This window comes from Phoxinus phoxinus (genome assembly GCF_949152265.1).
Source record: "Phoxinus phoxinus genome assembly, chromosome: 16".
NCBI lineage: Eukaryota > Metazoa > Chordata > Actinopteri > Cypriniformes > Leuciscidae > Phoxinus > Phoxinus phoxinus.
Window position 1 is genome coordinate 34,449,178 of NC_136891.1, and position 23,350 is coordinate 34,472,527.

Consider the following 23,350-nt stretch of genomic DNA (forward strand, 5'->3'; position numbering starts at 1 on the left):
CGCCACAGAGCAGATCTGCAGATGTGTGTGAGTGGACACACACCGGCCGCGGTCTTCTCCCCCCCCGATGGCGATCAGAGCCTCGAGGTCCGTTCCCTTCAGGCCGTACTTCAGGAGCTCTTTGGCCGCGTCCACGTTCTCCGGGACCCGCTCCACACACTCGTGCAGCACCCACGACCGCTTCTTGATCTTACTCTGCGCAGAAGAAGACACTTAGACCTACTTATACTAAACACCAAATGCTCAGCTTACGGTAGTCACATTTTTACAATTTTCCACAACCACAGTGCTTTGTTTTGTGTGTCCTTCTCAGTGGAAACACGTGTGCACGGGTTGTTTCGATGGCACCAGTGTTGTGGTTACAGAATGTCTCCTACCAAGTAGTCCTGAATGGACGCGATGCTGACGGTGGATTTCCTCCACTGCCTCTGGTAGACGAGATCCGAGTCCAGACCATAGGCTTGAGCCAGAGAGAGAGCCTCCCCATACTCCTCGTTATCAATCTGCGAACACACACACACACACACACACAAGATAAACCTACGTCTTATTCACGGCCCGTCTAAGACTCACAGAATTGTTATTGCCTGTTAATATTCCAGCAACAGAGTAAACCTATAAGGATCTGAGGTGTGTCACAAAATGCTGTTGTTACTTTGAGGTTGGCATATTTTATTTCACCGAATCCACATTCATCAGTTCATTCTTCTGAGTGTAAGCAAGGACTGAGTGTTAAAGAGCGAGAGGCTGAAGATGGGAGCGTTGTGATGTCACTATATGTAAAATGCTGTGCTCATGAATATTAATGAGCTTGTGCTGATGTCACTAGGTAATCTCCCTAGACCTAGCTCCCTAGCTCCGCCCACTTTGGGCTTCAAAAACCCTGTTCAGAAACCTACGTCCAGATTTTTTCCAGTCTATGATAAAAGTGGATAAGTACACAGCCGTGAACCCACAACTAGCCTGCACTAATGTTGTTGCAGTGCTCATCTTGTTTCACACATTTTGGGAAAAAAATTCATAGCGTTTTTAGCCAGCTGAAAGCGGCGAGCTGTGTGCGCTTGAGAGTTTTGGCAGCGCAGGTTTTTTTCCAGTTGAGACGCTTCGTTGCTATGATACAGAATATACGTTGGTCGATGTGGTATTAGTCCCGCCCCTCCTCCACTGTGATTGGTCGGTTGGGTAAAAAGTGACCGTGATGAGCGCTGCGTTTTACCCTAAAGTTGAACATTCTTCACCTCTCGGCGACCTGTAAAAAACGGCGAGCGCTCAGCGCCTCGTTACGCTCCTGCCGATTTAAAAACGCGGCGCTCCCATTGAAAACAATTGAAAAAACACACCAGCCGCGTGAAAAAACCGCTTTGGTGGACACACGGCCTTAAGATGACATAAAATTAAGATTATAAAATAATTTAAATTCACAATCAATAGCTTATGTCCAGATGTTTATTTATTTGGAGAGTTCTTTATGATAAGCAGGGCACTTCTGCAGTGGTCATTATAATGACTGTCCCTCACATTTTAGGTTTGGACACGCGGGCGGTCGTCACCGGGACCCACCTTCCTCTGGTACAGCTCCTCTGGCGTGGTGGACCGCAGGCTGACCAGCCGGTAGTTCTTGATGACGGTGCGCGGACGCTTCCTGGGAGGGGAGAAGCGCTCCATCTCGGTCACGTAGTACAAGCCCTGCTTCACGTATCCAAAATACCGGGCCTTGGCCGAGGTCTCCTCATCCGAGTCAGAGTCGTCCTCTCCATCGTCCTCGTCCCCCGTCACACGAGAGCGCTTATGGGCCAGCTTCACCTCACACTGGGAGACATTAAAACATTCGGTTGGCTGACTCAAGGACAACACAACGTTAAAGTTTCCGGAACAATCCTTCCATGATTTTAGAAAAAAACAAAATGAGATGATTTTGATTATGACTTGAAAGTCTCACAAACCCTGTTCCTTCACGACACAAACACATTTTCCTGGCACTACCGGTGTGTTTCTCTCTCTCTCTCACTGCCAAATCTATCAAACAGACGTGCCGCAGCCGACACCACAGCCGGGTGCTGATCTCCCTGCGGAGCGAGGAGCCGTCAGCCGGATAAACCCACATCTCTCTAATGCTCCCGCTCTCCCTCATCCCTCCGCACTCGCCTCCAGCTCCACATCTCTCTGGTGTGAGAGCTTTACACCAGTGGAAGCGTCAGAAAACAATGAGGTGGAGACGGAGGAGAGGAGTGTTTTCTTCTCAGAGGATGAGGAGCGGTAAAGCACTTTTATGAAGATGGCCTGAAGATAGAGAGTCTGAGTAACACTTCCTTTACTAAAGTAATTACTGCCATCAGCGCTACCAATGAAGACTGGACGGAGACGCATGTCGTCACAAGGACTTCATTATATCATATTGGATTATGGGGTGTGCGTCGATTAAAAAAGTCATAATTAATCACACATTTTTTGGTAATTATTCTTGATTAGTGAGCACAGAACCATAAAGTTTTTAATATGTGTGTATATTGTAATAATATTGAAAAAAGGATGCTGCGTTAATTCCATTGAATATTTGTATTATTTAATTTGTTAATTTTGACACCCCTAATTATATTATATTATATTATTTAATTTGTAAATTTTGACACCCCTAATTATATTATATTATATTATTTAATTTTTTAATTTTGACACCCCTAATTATATTATATTATATTATTTGTTAATTGTGACACCCCTAATTATATTATATTATATTATATTATATTATATTATTTAATTTGTTAATTTTGACACCCCTAATTATATTATATTATATTATATATTATTTAATTTGTTAATTTTGACACCCCTAATTATATTATATTATATTATTTGTTAATTTTGACACCCCTAATTATATTATATTATATTATATTATTTGTTAATTTTGACACCCCTAATTATATTATATTATATTATATTATATTATATTATATATGTTCATTTTGACACCCCTAATTATATTATATTATATTATATTATATTATATTATATTATATTATTTAATTTGTTAATTTTGACACCCCTAATTTATATTATATTATATTATATCATATTATATTATAAAGGTTTGAGTCAGGAAGAGTTGAATAAGTCAAGGACATTTGTTTATGAAACTGGTTTCTTATGCACACTTACCAAGACTGCATTTATTTGATCAAAACAAAACTTTTATCTCTTTCCAAATACATTTTAAAATGTATTGGCAGTGGCCGTTATGGCAGTGTCACGTGATCCTTCGGAAATCATTCAAAATTGCTGATTTTTAGCTTTTCTTTGTTTAATAGAAAGTTCAAAATAACAGCATTTATATGAAATAAAAAAAAGTGTAACAATGAATGTAATTTTCTTTACGGTCACTTTTGGTTAAATGTAATGCATCCACGTTAAAATGATTAAATATTGTATTATTAGGGAGAGGACTTAAGCAGGATGACAATCCAAAACTAGCTCAAATTAATAATGCATGTTTTTTCACGATGTTTTTATTAAATTACAGGATATTAATAGGAGGATGATACTTATTCATCTAATGTACCAATAAAACAACAATATTTAAATACATATATAATTGACTAAATCATATTAAATACTAAAACGTACTAATATATGATAATTGTCAATATTTCAAGTTGAGTTAATTCATTGTAATTAAGAGTAATGATATTTTTTTCTGAAATCAATTAAACTTTGCTAGAGTAAAGTGGATTTAAAAATCACAATACAAGGAAGCATCAGAAAATACAGTAGTCTCTGGGAAACAAATAAAAATATTAATGATATTAAGAGTAATGCCTTCATAGGTTGTTTTTTTGTTATGCGTGTTCTGTGAAAAAGCAAAAACAAAACATTTGTGTTTCTTAATTTTATACCACCATCAAAATCATCACAAACATATCAAGATTATTCCATATCTGACATGTAGAACCACACACACCTCCAAACTGAGGAACCCCAGATCATGGGCCGAGGTGACCCGCGGCGAGGGCTCGAACCACTCGCAGGACTTCCCGAGGAGGTTCCGGAGTGTCCGGCCGGAAGACACGGTGAGGGCTCCGGAGCAGCGGGCCAGAATCAGAGCGGTCTCACTCCACCAGCTCACATCTAACAGAGACTGATACTGCTCTTTATCTGAGGAGAGAGACAGATGTTCAGCACACCACAGGACAAAAGAAATCTGAATATCATAAATAAAACATTCACACACATTCATTCATTTAAAAGTCACCACTCCACAGCTAAATGTGATAGATGATTTAGAAACATCATTTTCAAAGAGGAGAAGAACAGAAAAGAAAGCACAAAGCGAGGAAGACAAGCTTTATGAAAACGTGTGATCTAAACCCACAATCAAAATGTCACTGTCTGAATTTAACGCCTCTCCACAAAGACACAAGACGCAGGGTTTTATTAAAGCATTCTTCTCCCTCACACCCTCTGTCTGCACTCACTACATAATTAATAGTGCTAGGTAAGTGTAGAGTAGATGCATGTGCATAGTAGAGGGTCCGGCTACCTTTTATCTTCTTCCTCTTCTCCAGCGAAGTCTTCCACTCCGGGTTGATCTCGTCGAATCCCGGCTGGAGGAGAGAGAGAGAGAGAGAGGGTAAAAGGGGAAAGCTGGGGAAGGTTTTGTTTCTGAAGTGACAGAACGCATGTGAACACTGCTGGGTAATCAGAGGAACCACAGCGTGACAACAGAAGTGAGAACTTCAAGGGATACACAGAGAGAGAGATGCACACGCATGCATAGACGAGAACAAACTAATCATTTATGACATTGTTAAAAGGCGTGTTCATTTCTAGCGGTGCCCTGGAAAGCGATCTTAAAGCTGAAATGTATCATTTCCAACCCAAGTTTTACACAATATAATGTTAAAAACAAACGAAAGAAATTACTTGTAAAATGATGTACACTCATGAAATGAAGACTCCAGTCGTATCAGTAATCAAAAGCGGTATTACTCTACATGAGGGTCACCTCACGGGGGCGGCCATCTTGGAATCACATAACTAGCTAAAAACTACATTTCTCTCTAGGCGTTTCCCAATTTGCATACTTGTGCACTATTCCATAACGTTTTGTAATTTAAATAGAGCGAGTAGTGTTTACACTGAAGTGTCTGTGTAACTCTGCTGAGTAGCACACCTTTAAAGTCAGCATGAAATAAACTGCAGACAGTGGTGTGTGCGTTTAGGGGTGTGGCTATTTGATTGCCTAACCAATGGCAGGCAAGCAAAGTGTTTGAGAAACCGGTTTAAAACCTTCATGATTTTCGCAATCCCGTTGATTAGAATAGTGGCACAGAAGTGTATTCAGTCTCTGAAATCGAGCACACGGTGAGTTTATTACTTGTTCCTCTTGTTTCCAGCTGCCTCTCAGTCTGAATGAGGGAATATCCCAGAGACTGAGACTGCCAGAGAAGTGGATCACAGCCAGCACGGTGCTATCCGGAGAAAGACTCATTCTGAACACGCCATCCTGAGTAAACATACACCTTCAGTTAGGCATTGCACCGTTTATTCAGAGTTTTTAGCCAAATTAAATTGAGCTTTGGCATTTTATTGTATTTGCTGTCATAGTGGCCTAGAGAGACTGGGCAACACCAAACCAGTGCGAGTCACCTGTTCACTGGTACGCCGGGAGAACAGTCGGAAGCTGGGAACCCTGAAGAATCCTCGCCTCTGGGACTGAATAAGAAAAGGAAATGATGATTAATAACTTCCTTCATGAATATAATGGATGCATTTACATACTAATATTTGTTTGTTACATTAGTAAAATTCCCAGAAAAATTCAGGTCAAACTGGTTTATAACTGATCCAACTTGGACCATTAACAATCCATCTACCATTTGGTCATACTACTGTATCTTAAGTTGATCAAACTGGTTTCTGGAACATGCTAGTGGGCCAAACGATCTAAATCACCAACTTGGACCAGCTAGAAACCAAATAAATATGATCACTTATATGGTGGACAGATTTCATTTAGGCTTTTATTCACATACACACACATACATAGAGCAGAACATAAGGTTAACATGGAAGCTTTGTGTGCGTCACATGCTAGATCAATCCTCACTGGTTCTAGCGCATCACACACACGTCCGTTCATCATGAAGCAATCGAGTATCTTCACAAGACTTGGTTAAACCGCTTGATTCATGTGGATTTATTTTAAACGCCTTTGTGAATTTTTTGGGATCTTCTACATTTTGGATCCTGGATTCTCTATGGAGCGTGACCTCTCAGGTTTTATTAAAAATAACTTAATTTGTGATTCAAAGATTAACCAAAGTCTCAGAGGCTTTTAACGACATGAGGGCGAGTACATTTTGACAGAACTACACCTTTAAAATCTAAAGTTTTTGCTTTTCGTAGGATGATTTTTGTTCACAGACGTGTCAGCAACATGTTTAAGTGTGTGTGTGTGTGTGTGTGTGTGTGTGTGTGTGTGTGTGTGTGTGTGTGCAGTGAGCTTTCAAACTGAAGACCCACCATGATGATCTCTCACACATTCAATAACACTGTATCAAGCCAAGAGCCAAAGAGCTAAATAAATAATTGAATAATAAATAAATATGAAGAATATCAATACAGGTTCCACCAATTCAATCAGAACATTCTAGAAGTTTCTCATCATAACTATGTGCATGAACTCACACCATTGGACATGCAAGACGCCTCAGCCTCAGCATTAAAGCTTCCAGAGCTCACTACATAAAACCTTCACAACCTTAGAACATCAGAGATGAGCCTGTGGGTTCAGGTTTGTAAAACACAGATGTGAGATTATGTATTCTGAGCATCAGTCAGTGAAGAAGCGTCTTTACTCCTTGATATACAGTACGTCTGTTTCTTAAGGGGTTGAGCAGTCCATACAAACGCAAGGACTACTAGAGACTCAAGTCATCTTCATTTATACTTCATTTTTCTTATAAAATTCAATAAAAAAGCAAGTATTGAAAATACTTGGATTTCCTGAGGAAAGATGTGCTGCTAATAGCTATAAAAATGATCAAACAACTGTAAACAATGCATAAATAGCAAGTATCAACCATCCAGAACACCCCAACAACACCCTAGAAACAACTCATAAAACATAATTAATGCCCAAGCAACCACACTAACAAGACCCAGGGAAGTTAGGAACCCAAGCAACAATCCAAGAAAACCTACTCCCCAAGTAGTAACCCAAGAAAACCCAATAAAAGTCCAAGCAAACGCATTGCTACATGCTAACAATCACTCAAAACACCTTACTAACTTGCAAACCAGCACTTGTCAAGCAACCAACATCGAAACAAAGACAGTGATTTTCTTCAGAAACGCTGTTAAAATTCCAGTGCTATTTAGTTTTAGTCTTTTCACCAGTGGAAAACTATAGAAGATCAAAGCCAATGATCAGAGAGCGGAGACGCCCAGGTCATGCAGTTCCTGATCCGGACACGAGTGTGGAAAGACTCACCGCAGGAACGTCCTCCTCATGACTGGTGTGCTGTTTATAGTGAGGCGACCCTGACAACACCCTCCACGCGGTGATCCCGCGCCGGCTCGCCCTGGACACACCGCTGTCTCCGGACTCACACCCGCCCACCAACAGCAACCTGACAAACACACACACCAGCAGCGTTAGTCAGCACACACACACCTCAACCCTCTTATGAGGCCTAAGTGGTCCACGAGGGGCTGATGAAACCGGAACTAATCTAGACATGTGAACAGCAGCACATACAAATAAATGCACACACACCTCTCTATACAATATATAAAGACTGCCCCCATGTGGCAGCTAATGTCCTCTATTTTTTTTCTTTAAAAAATCAATAAGCACTGCCTAAAACACAAGCCAAAGTGAATTTCATTTCAAACATGTACAGTGGGAATAATACACATCACAAGTGTGATCCAGAGGTTGAGTTATGCCAGCTGGGTGTGTGTTCCCTCCTAGAGAAAAACACCCCTGTGGCAGTCACACACACCACACACCGCTTCGAGACGGGCTCACCTGTGGCCGGGGTGATATATGGCACTGGTAATGCCACTGGAGTAGTGGCCAGAGAAGCTGAAGGTGTGATTCTCCTGAAATGCCTGATTGGTTCCAACACTGAGAGTAAAAACAGGAAGAAGAAATCAATGCATCAACATTATAAGAGTCTTTATCAGGCCATATAAAAAATAACAAATGTGGTTTCAAGACATCGTTCAAGAGAATAATCAATTAGATGCTCGTCTAATGTGCGAGTGAGAGCTGTGCTGTGAAACCTCACTCCTCTGGCCTCAGGACGGCTAGTATCCGATACGATGATGCCTTTCCCGATACCAATACATTAAAATCCATTTTAACAAGATTACATATTACCCAAAATAAATTAGTTGTATTTTTTCAGTTTGTTTACAGACTCATATAGGCCACTGGGGGGCAGAATACATGCCTCAGAGAACATAAAGCTTGCTGCAATTATGATTATGAATGTGTCTGGAAAAAATAGCAAGTAGACATTTTAATTGTTTATTAATAAACTAGTGTTTTCTGTGTCAGTGTCGGCTGCAAAGATGAAGTTGGCGTTGCGGACTCGGCATCTCTGCGGTATAGTGAACGCATACAGAGAGAAACGCACCTTTCATTTGGATTACATAAAGCATTTGTTTTTTTTATTCGAATTGGTTCATTTAAAAAATAGACATTTCAAGTTTTCTAAATGCCCATTCCTCATGTCTGTGAGGCCTATTCGCCGAGTTTGGGTTCATTTCAGTTCTTCTTGCAGTCGGAGACGGAGCAACTGTCAGCAATGATCTTATAGCAAATATAGCATGGCGTGCTGTTGGGATCAAGCTTGGGGAAACGTAGCCACACTTTTGATCTTCTGCACATCGTTTACATCTTTGGGGCGCTCACACACTACAGCCACACGTGTACGTCACGTCTCCGGGCGTAACCGGCGTTTTTCCTTGATGGCTCGCCCCAGCCAATCACGCTGCGTGCTCATTGGCTCACTGACGTTGACGAGATTAACCCCTTAGGTATCGAAATGTAGTACCAAATGACAAGCAATTTTTTGATACTCAATAGTATCGAGGCAATTTGCTCAGTGCCTAAGTAGTATCGAACTCGATACCCAGCCCTACTAGTGAAGGACGCTAGAGGCTGCGGTCTTTAGCGTCCTTGTTAGCGCGCCCGTCTCCCATGAACCGCTAGTTTGAATCCCGCTCGGAGCGGTGTGAGTAGAACCGGAGGGTTACATTGGTGGGGTTTTGATCGCCCGGTCAGCTAAGTGTTCTGATTATTCCTTGTTCTGCCAACATTTTCACTGGTCAAAACAAACCAGGAATATGTTACATGCTTTTACCATTTCATGTTAAACCTTCAACAACAAAAAAATAAACAAAAAAAACATAATAGTAACAATCTAAATAGTTACTTGGCAAAATTATTGGCACCAGTGAAAATGTTAGCAGAGCAAGATATTTGACATGTGTCAGGAAGAAATATTGAAATATTTTCCACTTAATATTAATGAACTTCCACGGTTCATTTAGCGGAAACATGTAAAGTAGGATGTGTTGCTTAGCTGTCCTGGTGAGAATGGCCACTGGAGTTTGCATGTTTCAATGGTTTCAGAGAGTGAAGGGCAAATACAACATTTTGTGATTTCTTAGAGCGAATTTAGTTTCTCAAGAAGCTTTGTGACAAAAATGCTCTGAAAAAAACATTTAGCCCAAACGTTAGTCCAACATTTCTAAATGACTTTGCAATTGCTTTACTTTGAGGAAGTTTTCAAACACGTCCATTTAACAACATGAGGCAGGGAACGGGAAGGGCTTTCTTCAGAGCTTCAAAGCACACAGCCAAGTTTTTGAGGAGAATAAAGCAGATTTTTTTTTCATCGATGGAAACTTTAACAACTTGAGCTGACTGATTAAACAAAGAATTACAAATTGGAAACTGCAGGCAATTGTATTCATACTGAAAGCTAAGCCTCCCCCTCAGTACAGAGATAAACACGAGACTTCGGGTTCAGTTGCAGAATATCTGGCCCTGGAGAGAGTTAGGTTAGAGAGGATCTGAATCTTCACAATCTTCTCTGGCGGTCTTGATCCAAAATCTTTCAATGTTTGATCCATGTATTAACAACACAACTATTCGTACTATCCCATAACACTCTTTAAACACATTGAGGATTAGTGCTTTCTTATCCTCCATTATCCTCCCAAATTCTTGACAATTGGCACAAAGTCACCCATTGCAACTTTACATTTTAAAGACCAGGATAACTAAACTAGGCAGAGTTGTTGTCTGCATGAGACCGTTGTCTAAGGGTTTCTCAGCAAAAACCCATTAAAAACAATGGACCTTTAATTCAAATGGACTCTCTTGGCTATTTTATGCATTGTATGATATGATGTTCTATGTTATGAAAGCTCTACAGCTGCATGAACAGTTTACTCTACACCAACATTAAATATAGTCAGTATATAATATATAGATATTTCGGTTTAGCGGTGTAATGATACTCTCATGTCACGATTCGATATATATCACGATACTGAACTCCAAGGCATATGGTAAAAGGTTAACAGAAAATGGACTGTTGATTAAAATGCTAAATTTGGTATTACGTTGGGGTGAAATAAAGAATTATTTTAGACAAATATGCTTGCAATCTGTCACTGCCAACTGTAGATATATTTAAGATCATTTAGGCCACTTTTTACTGGTAACAAGACAAAATATTCCCCCATTGTATACATTATATATAGTAGTTATAGTAGTTTAATGTAGTACTGACACTAAAACTGTAAACTGAATTTTTTATTTTGGGTGAACAATGCACAATACAGATTGTCACTATCCACGATACATATTGTTGCATTTTTGTATTGCGATATATTGTGACAATATATTGTTACCGCCCTATATTTAACCCCTTAAGCAGCACCCCCTTTTTTAGGACATGAAAGTGACATGAAAATGCACATTCCGAACTTAAATGGTTGAAATTTAAGAATGCAAAAAATAATCAAAGCCCAAAATCTGAACAAGTTCTGTTTCAAATTTTAAGTTGATATCTCAAAAAATGAGCGTTCAGTGAGATTTAGTTTGGGCGCAGTACCACACTTCTCCACTAGTGGACATTACTGCCCATACAAGGGCGCCTCCATTTCCATATGTTGTTTGAGTCTGAACCATTATTTTTACAATTTTCATACAATTTATGAAGTACACGTCCTATTCAGAAGTAGTGTTGGAAGTTTGGCAGATTTTGAAATTAACCCAACCTCTAAGAAACACAGAAGATCACGTATGTGCATTATAGCTCGCTGACACATCACTAATGCTGAATCTATTATTATTTTCTTTATATTTAAAACATTTTCAGACCTTTTTTTCTAAAAGAATTGAATGGATGCTATCTTTTGAACTCTTGGCATGAAAACAAACTGAGGTTTCTACCATTCTTTCATGATTTTTCATGTTCATCACTATTTCAATATAAAGGTCTGAACACGCCTGAGGAGGATGAACATACTCTTGTTGCAAATTGATAAATTACGACGGCTCTGTCATTTATTTAGAAAATCAGTAACCAAATATGTAGACTACAGATTGTAAGCTTTCAAATGATATATACTTTGTCAAGATTAGTTTAGGTTTAGTAATAGGATATTACGGTTTTAAATATGTAATGGCTGTGATGCCAATATAAGGGGTTAACTTTTATTATTTTCATATATAATTTACATTAAATTATAATTTATTTACATAATGTTGTGTTTATATAAACTAAGATAAAATACATACATGTTTTGTTTTTTGTTTGACAATCAAATTCAACTAAAAACACTCAAATTTAGTCTTAGTATAAAATGTCAGCCTTGCTCTCCCCGTACCTGACCAGGTAACTCCTGAGCTGGCCGCTGTAGGTGATGACCAGCAGCTCCGCTGACCACTGCGCACTGGCGGCGTACTCCAGGAACATCAGGCCGGCTGCTGCATAGCTGAAGTCTCCCGGGAAGCTCATGGCCTAGAGAGACAGACAAAAAGAGAGACATCAAAAAGATAGAGATGGAAGCAGAGTTTGAAAGTGACAAAAATATATGGAGTCATACAGATCATTACACTCAGAGACTCTTTGATAGAGAGAGGGCATCTTGTGAGACTAAACTAATAGTTTCTGACAGAGAGATGGAAGAGTGTAGAGTAACGCGGGGGAGGACGAGCGCCAGCAAGAGAGAGAGGGCCAGCAATATACTCTCTCACGGAGACCTCTCTAGCAGAGCAATCAAACGCAACACAGAGCGGGACTGGAGATTGGTGAAGGGGCAAGAGAGCTCTCCGTCTGATAGAGAAACTCCTCAAATGTCCTCCAAGGGCATCAGGGGCTTAGAGCTGAAGGGAACCAGAAAATGTGTTCCTTGCTTGGGCAGCAGAGTGGGAGAAGCCCCCTCCCGAGAGGTCAGGCCCGGTCTGCGGATCGAGAGAGAACGAGAGGAGAGCCGGCAGTGCAGAGAGCCAGAGGGCAAAGCACACAAGCCTGAGATCCAGTCATTACAGCGCCACTGAAGAAAGAAGAGCGCTCTTACTGTGCACAGAAAGTGGAATCAATGACAAGTGTGTGTGTGTGTGTGTGTGTGTGTGTGTGTGTGTGTGTGTGTGTGTGTGTGTGTGTGTGTAAGAGAGAGAGAGAGAATGGCTGACGGAGGAAGGGACAGACAGAAGGTGATGAATGCAGAAGAGTGTGTGTGACATACCGGTGGTATAACGAAGAGCTCACTGCCCATCAGGTCAAACACCCGGACCGTACCGGTGCTGTCCGCGTACGCCAGCAGAGCGCAGTCATGGCTCCACGCGGCCCGGCGCCAGTGAGCGTGCGGGTCCTTGGGCACTGGAGCAGAACACAGATATACTGAGATATACTGTAGTACTAAACGCATTTGGAGAAAGACTTTAAATATATATATGACCGTTCAACAGTTTGGGGTCAGTAAGCATTCATTTGATAAAAAAAAAAAAAGTTAATGTAAAATATTATTACATTATTGAAAAAAAAACGTTTTTAAAATACAATTTATTCCTGTGATGGCAAAGCTGCATTATTACTCCAGTCTTCAGTGCCTAGATCCTTCAGAAATCATTCTAATATGAGGATTCGCTGATTAAAATATTTGTGGAAAATGTCACTCACTAGAAAATTAAAAAGTTCATTCAAATCTTTTGTACCAAATGTAAATGTCTTTACGTCACTTTTGATCAATTTAATGCATCTTTGCGGAATACATTTAAAAATATATATATATATATTTATTTCTGCCCTTCATTCTTTTAATGTGGATTTTCTTATGGTAATTTTAAATACAGTTAAAAATATGTTCAAGAAAAGGTTTATTCATATTGACTTTGATTTTTAATGTGTTTTTTAAATATAAAAATGACAATAAGTTAATTAAGAGATTTGGAAAAATAAAAGTTTGAATGTTTAATGTAAAAGTTTAATGAGTTAAATGTCATAATCTATTATGCAAAGGTTCAGCACAGTCTCTCTGCAGAAGGGTTCATTCTCTAGATTTAGCATCGGTCTGTGAGGCCAAGACATCTTTCAGAAACTCCACGGTCAACAGTGAGGAACTCGAAGCATTCACCGCAGTCAAACCGCACCGATGCATGCAGACGAGCCCAAGGCTTTTCGATTAAAGTTCAAAAGCCCAGCGTGATAAAATCTGTATACTTAACACTAAAGCAACACTTAAACACCAGCCGCATGATACAACCGCTTCAGGGCGAGCGCGCGCTTCATCCCGACATACAGAGAGCTTCAGAACACACGCTTCAGAACCCATCCAGGCTCCGCTCATCAGACAAGAGGGGGTTAATGAAGCAGACTCTTGATTAAAAACACTTTGGCTTTGGTCCGAGCCGCACCGCTGAGATCACATGCACACGACTCCTCGGTGTACATCAAAGCCAGAGGTTGCCATAGCAACCGCATCATCAATCCGATTCCGACCCGAGGTGACGAACACCGGGAAACGCAAGCTGGTGATTCTGTTCAGGTAGAAACGCACAGAAATATCGGTAGGGAGAGATTCAATAATTCACAATGAACGATGGCACTTAGCAAGATAAATATGGGCAGGGACGCGCTTAAGCAGGGCCCATAAATCTCCTCTCAGCCGTACAGCTAATTAATCTGAGACGAACCGGGACCAATAGTGCCTGCATTTGTGGGATGAGTGTATGTATGCTATATGGGCAGATTCACACACCGTAAATCTCATTTAAATTTAAAAAAAAGGGAGGACAAAGTGCTTTTTAGAAGAAAATAATGCAAAGTCAGCAAAGCCGCCCCGGTGAGCGCAGACTCGCTGTACAACACTGGAGACTGAGATTGAAGCGCTGAGTCACTTTCTCACAACAAGCAGCCTCACCGTAACCAACACGCTCTGTGCTGGCTTGTGTTCACTTACAGAAGGCATCACAGAGTTACCATTCGGTAGTCATGACAATAGATATGTATACGTAGAAACCACGACGATGCAGCCGCCATCTTGCAGCGGCCAGCGGGTCATCACTCACGGTAAGAATCCCCATATACATATATATCATAGAGCCGATCACGTCATCTGCTTGGCCATTTATCAATTCTTGGATCACAAATACTGATGACTCCTCTATCACTACAAAAATGTTTATGTTGTTAGAGATGCTGGTATGATAATACTTGCTGATAACTGATATTTCACATTTTTACAATGCTTAATACATGCTAATTTTCTCTATTTTTACATTTAGATTAACTTTGCCATCATTTAACTTTAAAAGTTCATCTTTAAAAGTGAATCGCAATTCATTCTGCTTTCAGAGTTTGTGCATTTAAAGTGGCGGACGCCAAAACTGCAGCGCATTTATGATAAACAGAATGATACAATCCGTTGGTGTGGATAAAAATAAAGTTATCGTTATAGTCCTATCATATCACAGATTGGGCCAATCACAGCGTCTACTCGCTTCTCGGACCAAACATACTGATGACTCATCCCGCACTACAACGATTTGTGTTAGGCATGCACGATACACCGGTAACACTTGCAGATAACTGATATTTCACGTTTTCTATTATATTTTCTATTGGCCGATGTTGGACATTTAGTGCATGCTAATGCTAATTTGTACATTTGAATGGCCTTCTCATCCCCATGAGGATCACAGCACAGAACACACATCTATAAACATCACATTCTCCCCCCAGACGAGAGAGGACGGATGAGAGAAAGCAGCGTGAATATGGAGCACAAAAGACTACGCCAATTATTCAAACACATCCATTTCATAAACTTCACACTACTGGAAATTATACCTTTATAAAGTACTGGCTGAATGCAAATCTCCCATGAAATGAACTAGGACAGTGCGGATGAAAGTGAACTGAACGCAGACGTACATCTCTGCAGGCCTATTCTCTCAATCATATTGCTCATAAAATATTCAACATAAATGTAAAGCTATATGAAATATAGAGCAGAGAAGAGAATAACAAGTGAAGCCTATTTAACCAAAGACTGGAAACTCAAAGTGGCAGATTTCATCCTCCGAAACGGCAAGAATACATCAAATAATTACTTTAAAGCCAAGCGGAGGTCTTCATTTAACTAACAAATAATCTTGCAAAATATGGGAACACCCACATCATGAATGAATACACAATACACATCACCAAATAATATTCCGGAGCCAGGCTGATAAGGTTTATAACGGTTAAAGTTGCCGTGTGTGATTTTTAGCAGCATCTAGTGGTGAGGTTGCGAACTGCACCCAACAGATTCAGTAAAACAATATGTTATTGCGAATATTATTGTTACTAGTTCATGATTGTGTCAGAGTTTTATTCGCTGACTTTAGTTTGCTTCTCTGCATGAAGAACAACAGTGACGAAACGCGTTTGTCCGCTCAGGGCCACCGTAGAAACATGTCACCGATTTCAATTTAAGCGAACCCGCGGTGTGTGTGTGGAGAGAAATGCTCACTCTAAGCTAATAAAAACATAACGGTTCATTAAGTAAGATCTTTATACACCACTGAAAACAGAGTTATGTATATACTGCATTTCTGTCGACAGATCCTCCTACATATTACACACTGCACCTTTAATAATATTACACACTGCACCTTTAATAATATTACACACTGCACCTTTAATAATATTACACACTGCACCTTTAATAATATTACACACTGCACCTTTAATAATATTACACACTGCACCTTTAATAATATTACACACTGCACCTTTAATAATATTACACACTGCACCTTTAGGTTAATGATGTGAAGTATTTTTTACTAAAATGACATTTTGCAAATACCACATTCATAGAAACATGTTTTATGCAATTGATTTATTTTTGAAAATTTGACAAAACTAAACATCTACTGTACCTTGGCATTTTCCTATGATGGATCCGAAGTCATCTCTAGCTGACCTGAAAGAGAGCATGTCGATAAATAAGACTAACTATGACGATTACAATAAAGATATTGTTCTAAATATAAACTGACAGCAGAATCCACAACAGAAATATAATGATAATGGCACAGAGACATAATATCATTGGAATCACGTTCAGAATATTTCTTTCCAGCCGATGAATAATGAAAACATTTCCAGCCAATCAGAATCCACTCTACTTTAAAGAACTCCAGCATTTAAAGCAACAAAACTGCAGCGCATGCTGAGAATAATCAGAACAACACCCGCTAGTGTGGACGCTAATGTAGTTAGCATTTCCGTTATCGTTCTTGGTGTTCCAAGTTCAGCCTCAGTCAGGAAATGCAGTGGAGTAGGGGGGAACTACAGGGTTTAATAGATGAAGAATTTTGATATTTAGGGGTTATTTTCACAACATCAGGAACCCGAATTTCTTAAACCATGAAGCGTGACACTTTCAATTCTGTGTGAGCTGATTAGCTGGAGCTGGCGTAATAAATCACACCTACTGAAGCGGAATTGTACATGAAAACACACGTACATATATTTAAAAATACATCATCTGTGCCAAATCATCAATCTCAGAAATAGCTTTGCTCAGTTGAACAGCATCCGAGACGAGAGGGTGAAGAATTAACCAATTATAGAAAGGCCAAACATTACCAATCGATGTGCAGAATTACCTAATCTCCACGCACTGGTCCTGAACCACCGCCAGGAGCTTCCCATTGCTGCACACAGGCAAAACACAGAAATATATAAACAAAATGGGGGAAAAGAAGACAGAATGATTGTGTAAGCAAACATGGGCCAAAAATAAACATTTCTAACACCGAGAACATTCTCTTCCATCTGGAAATCAATAGCTAATTAAAGCTTGCCATCTCTGCTTGTGTTGCACTGTTTTGCATAACCAGATAACTGGCAGGAGCAAGAGCGGTGTGGGAAAAAATGAGTTTGATTGAGATTACGTGCCTTGCATCCACAAACAGATGTTTAATTCAAATTAGAGATCTCACAAGAACCAAAGCACACAAAATAATTAATTCCTGAAAACCCACGAAACGCCTCCGGTTGCGCATGTAACCATGGTTCCCTGAGAAGGGGAACGAGACACTGCGTCCTCTGGAGCATCGGTTCCCAACCGGTCCACAAGGGGGCGTCAGTGAGCTCTGTGGGGGGTTCGCAGTCCACAAGGGGGCGTCAGCGAGCTCTGTGGGGGGTCGCGGTCCACAAGGGGGCGTCAGCGAGCTCTGTCGGGGGTTGCGGTCCACAAGGGGGCGTCAGCGAGCTCTGTGGGGGGTCGCGGTCCACAAGGGGGGGGTCGCGGTCCACAAGGGGGCGTCAGCGAGCTCTGTGGGGGGTCGCGGTCCACAAGGGGGCGTCAGTGAGCTCTGTGGGGGGTCGCGGTCCACAAGGGGGCGTCAGTGAGCTCTGTGGGGGGTCGCGGTCCACAAGGGGGCGTCAGCGAGCTCTGTGGGGGGTCGCGGTCCACAAGGGGGCGTCAGCGAGCTCTGTGGGGGGTCGCGGTCCACAAGGGGGCGTCAGCGAGCTCTGTCGGGGGTTGTGGTCCACAAGGGGGCGTCAGCGAGCTCTGTGGGGGGTCGCGGTCCACAAGGGGGCGTCAGCGAGCTCTGTGGGGGGTCGCGGTCCACAAGGGGGCGTCAGTGAGCTCTGTGGGGGGTCGCGGTCCACAAGGGGGCGTCAGTGAGCTCTGTGGGGGGTCGCGGTCCACAAGGGGGCGTCAGTGAGCTCTGTGGGGGGTCGCGGTCCACAAGGGGGCGTCAGCGAGCTCTGTGGGGGGTTTGCGGTCCACAAGGGGGCGTCAGCGAGCTCTGTGGGGGGGTCGCGGTCCACAAGGGGGCGTCAGCGAGCTCTGTGGGGGGTTGCGGTCCACAAGGGGGCGTCAGCGAGCTCTGTGGGGGGTCGCGGTCCACAAGGGGGCGTCAGTGAGCTCTGTGGGGGAGTCGCGGTCCACAAGGGGGCGTCAGCGAGCTCTGTGGGGGGTCGCAGTCCACAAGGGGGCGTCAGCGAGCTCTGTGGGGGGTCGCGGTCCACAAGGGGGCGTCAGCGAGCTCTGTGGGGGGGTCGCGGTCCACAAGGGGGCGTCAGCGAGCTCTGTGGGGGGGTCGCGGTCCACAAGGGGGCGTCAGCGAGCTCTGTGGGGGGGTCGCGGTCCACAAGGAGGCGTCAGCGAGCTCCGAGGGGGTTGCTTCATATTTTGAAAAGTTTTGAGCAATGAGCATTAAATGAAAGTCCTTAATTTTTTTCTGTTCAAAATTTACAAAATGTATATAATGAGCGAGTTCATCATGAATCCATTTTCCACTCCGTGTTGTCTTATCCTGAGCCACTGGTACTCCGATACTACGCGTTTACATGGGGACTATATTTTACACGGGTTCGAATCGCTGCCGCTGTGGAGTAGCCCAGGACCTGCGTGACTCGTCATAGACGTACACAGAGAGAAGTAGTTCCGGCTACAATGTTCTTCCGAAAGACGCATTATTCTGTTAATAAACGCAAGTTTATTATCGCTCGCTATAGCGCCAAAAGCGTTAAAAATAAAGCCTCACATTGATAAAGCCTCACTAATAACATGCAAGTAGTGAGGCCCCAGACAGTCATTTAGCAATAGCCTATATTCTTTATTTTTTTACCTACACACCAGTGTGAATATTTATGTTATTGCATTTCAAATAGGGCTGATGGTTTTGTTATTGTATTTTCAATATTATAGGCTATTATTTGTGCATAAACATATCTGGTTATAGTAAATAGGGGTGCACCGAAATTTCGGTCGCCGAAAATGGCATTATCGGTTTCGGGCCGAAATAAAAAAGCCAGCCGAAAATGTCAACCGAAAATGAAGGTCAACCACACCCCTCCCATCCGCGCAAGTGCTTGGGTTTCACTCACGGTCGAGCTGTCAGTTACTCGTCACCCACCCCACCGTGCTCAAGCAGGTTTCACTCACGGTCGAGCTGTTTGCACGCGTCTGCAAAGATTGAGCATGTCAGCGGTATGGAAGTATTTTAAAGTTTTAGATGAGGACAACCAGCGCCGCCGCTCCCACCACGCGCATGAGCTGAGGGGGCACCAAAAAATTGCTTAATGAAAAGTCAATAATTATAATGCCGATATTATTTCAGTATAGAAATACAGACATGACATCCCAAGTCTCCCGGAAGTTCCGGGAGTCTCCCGCATATTGATAGCGGCTCACTGATGCCCGCGAATTAGTTAAAATCTCCGGAATCTAGAGCGAGCGCGCCCGCGAGACAGAGACTGTGCTCCAAACCGTGTAGCGCGTGCACGGCAAAGAGGGAGAGAGAGCAAGAGACCGCGCGCGTGTGCCTCATGAAGCGCATCATGTAATACAAAATATATAAAATATTTTAGGTTTTGTTATGTAACTGTTAGTGATAATAAAAGTTTGATGATTATTCTATTGGTTTGTGATTTTTCATTTCAGATCCATTAAAAATTAAGCAATATAAATAAATATATATTAAAGTTTTTATTTTTAAGCCATTTTCGGTATCGGTTTCGGTTTTCGGCCAAGTGCATCCTAAATTTTCGGTATCAGTTTCGGCCCAGAATTTTCATTTCGGTGCATCACTAATAGTAAACATACCGTTTGTTTGAAAAAAAAAATGTCATCCTTGCTGCAAGCTTACAAGAGCGATAATATCATTAAATGTGGGAAAAAGGGGGTCTCAGACAAAAAAAGGTTGGGAACCGCTGATCTAGAGGTCACGCTGGAGGCGTTCCCCAAAACGTCCTCTAGAGGTCGCAGTGCGAGTTCCCCTTTTCAGGGAACCATGATTACATGAGTAACCCGAGACGCTCCCCGTCTAATGAGAACTTGCACTGCGCCCTCTGGAGGACATTTTGGGGAACGGCTCCAGCGTGACCTCTAGAGCAGTGTTCTTCAACCCTAATCTAACACACCTGACCCAGCTAGTCAAGCTCTTCAGGATCGCTTGGGAAACACAGACTGAAGCAGATTTGATATGAACTGTGCAGGGCAGTGGGCCTCCAGGGACGGGCTGAAGACCTCTGCTCTAGAGGACACAGCGGCTACGTTTACATGCAAACAAATAATCCGTATCCGTAATAATAGCCGTTATCATGAACCTAAACCAGCTCTAGACCCGAAAGAGTCTACATTAGGGAGCGCATGTTCTCCGCTTCAGTCAGGCTGATCAATATACAGCACAAGCTGAAGCGTCACGTGCAGAAGAGCTTTTCTCACTGTAGAGGAACCAGCCAAACTGGGTCACGCCGACCCGAGCTCTCTGTGGAGAGTGTGTTACCTGGCCAGCACCAGCTGCCAGCTCAGTTGTTTGGTAGCGAGGCGAACCAGTCCAGGAGGCAGAGTCGAGCTGGAGGGGCTGAGGCAGAGGAGAGCACAGAGACGACTCAGACAAACACTCAACTGAGCAAACGTGACAGAAAATACCCATTTACAAAAGATTTATCTTTCTAATAAATGCTCTTTCTAGTTGAGGAATCCTGAAAACAAATGTATCGTGTCTACCACAAAAATATGAAGCAGCACAACGGTTTTCAACATTGATAATAATGATAAGAAATGCTTCGGGAGTCCAAAATCTACATATTAGAATATGATTTCTGAAGGATCATGTGACACTGAAGAGTAATGATGCTGAAAGTTTTGCCATCACAGGAATAATTAAAAAATATATATATTAAAACAGAAAACAGTTATTTTTAAATATTGTAATACTGTATTTATGATCAAATACTGCCTTGATGAGCTTGATCTATTATCAACTTGAAATACATTACACTTCCGAGAGGAGGGCTCACCTGTACCACAGGTAGTGCAGGATAAACCTGAAGGGTCCTGGAAGACACAACATTTACATTTATGACTATCATCATTATAATATGACTGCCATGTTATGCAATTGTTGGAGTAATGCAAACCAGCGTACTTATACAGACTTATGATCATATATAATCAGTGTTGTTATTGTTACCTAAATAAAAAAATGTATAAATCACATTTTTATATTAGATGAAAATCTTAACCTTTAAAAACAAAAGTGAACTTTGGACAAATATTGCCTTGGCAACTAACTGACCCTAACCGTTCACATTTTCATCTAGTAGTGAAATTTTTACCTTTATTTTAATTTATTTATTTTAATTAGCAAGTAAGTTTTTGTATTTTATCCCCCAGCCCCCCAAAAATGCAAATTCTATATAGAAATATAACAAATAATAATATTAAATATGGGGGAGAAATACAAAATCTTACTCTAAAACTGAAAATATAAATAAGCTCATTCGAGATTAGTTAATACAATGAATACAAATTATGATATAAATAATACAAAAATAACAATAAAAATATTAGAAAAAAATATACAAAATGTTATACATTTAAAAATATATATTATACATTTTTATATTTCTCATGATTAAGCTGGAACTAATCTGACTTCACAAACAGATTTATAAGCAACTTGATTTGGACTACAACATGTATGTGATTATGATCAGGTATTGTATTATTGCAAAGAAGTGTGTTTTATATCGAGTAAACATGTCTGGCAAACACATCCACATTGCAACTGTTCTCTGTGAAGCTGCGGATCTAGACAACATCTCTACAATATATGTACCTTACTAACTTACCTTTGCTCAATATTAGTGACTATAATTATGCAACCCCTCCGGATTCATATATATATACATTACATCTTGCACACATGTACTGCATCTTATCCTGGCTGTGCATACCTGTGACTGCCTTAGCAACGAGTGAAGAGTTGTGTTCCTTCAATCCACGAATCTGCGGAAATATCAAACTCAAGCATTATTACACACTCAGTGTCATGTGTCTAAGTTACAGGACTGTGTGTGTGTGTGTGTGTGTGTGTCTACAGGACTGTGTGTGTGTGTGTGTGTGTGTCTACAGGACTGTGTGTGTGTGTGTGTGTGTGTGTCTGTCTACAGGACTGTGTGTGTGTGTGTCTACAGGACTGTGTGTGTGTGTGTGTGTGTCTACAGGACTGTGTGTGTGTGTGTGTGTGTGTGTGTGTGTGTCTACAGGACTGTGTGTGTGTGTGTGTGTGTGTGTGTGTGTCTACAGGACTGTGTGTGTGTGTGTGTGTGTGTCTACAGGACTGTGTGTGTGTGTGTGTGTGTGTCTGTCTACAGGACTGTGTGTGTGTGTGTCTACAGGACTGTGTGTGTGTGTGTGTGTGTGTGTGTGTGTGTCTACAGGACTGTGTGTGTGTGTCTGTGTGTGTGTGCGCTTGTGTGTGTGTGTGTGTGTGTGTGTGTGTGTGTGTGTGTGTGTGTGTGTGTGTGTGTGTGTGTGTGTGTGTGTGTGTGTGTGTCTACAGGACTGTGTCTCTGGCACTAGAGTCTGATAAAGCTTATAAACCTGCAGATACTCCCAAAACAAGCAGCTGGAGATTATACGTGACAGTATACAACTAAATGTATATATGAAGAGCTGTAAATCATCATGAAGATATTTAGTATGATAATATGTACACAATATAATCCCTGGATGATGGAACTTGGTTACGTGGCTCAAAACAACTCGCGCAGAACTGATGATCTGATATAACACATGTACATATTTCAATATCGGGTCAGAAAATAATGTATTCAAAGAGAGTTAGAATATTTCGACAAACCTGCGTGTCTGTTTCGGATGGCCATTCTGTGTTAACAAGTAAATCATATAAGATGTTGTCCTCCTCGTCTTCCAGAGTAATATCACCTGCCATGTTTCCACTGAACTGACGGCACACACGTCACACTACGGCGGCCTGCGAGGCACATATAAAGGG

The 23,350-nt window shown here is 41.5% G+C and overlaps 1 protein-coding gene across 1 annotated transcript in view; it reads right to left on the reverse strand.

The window, feature by feature from the left end:
* nbas (NBAS subunit of NRZ tethering complex) overlaps positions 1-23,336 on the reverse strand; it is a 177,772-nt gene extending 154,436 nt beyond the window's left edge. The window contains 17 exon segments of the mRNA XM_079584617.1: positions 44-195; positions 378-503; positions 1,561-1,809; positions 3,962-4,155; positions 4,541-4,604; positions 5,378-5,506; positions 5,650-5,715; positions 7,496-7,634; positions 8,036-8,134; positions 11,920-12,053; positions 12,781-12,914; positions 16,463-16,506; positions 17,195-17,242; positions 20,831-20,908; positions 21,348-21,384; positions 22,287-22,338; positions 23,195-23,336. Coding sequence (XP_079440743.1) covers positions 44-195; positions 378-503; positions 1,561-1,809; positions 3,962-4,155; positions 4,541-4,604; positions 5,378-5,506; positions 5,650-5,715; positions 7,496-7,634; positions 8,036-8,134; positions 11,920-12,053; positions 12,781-12,914; positions 16,463-16,506; positions 17,195-17,242; positions 20,831-20,908; positions 21,348-21,384; positions 22,287-22,338; positions 23,195-23,287 — 1,838 coding nt within the window. The 5' untranslated portion in view covers positions 23,288-23,336.
* Positions 23,337-23,350: the final 14 nt, after the last annotated feature.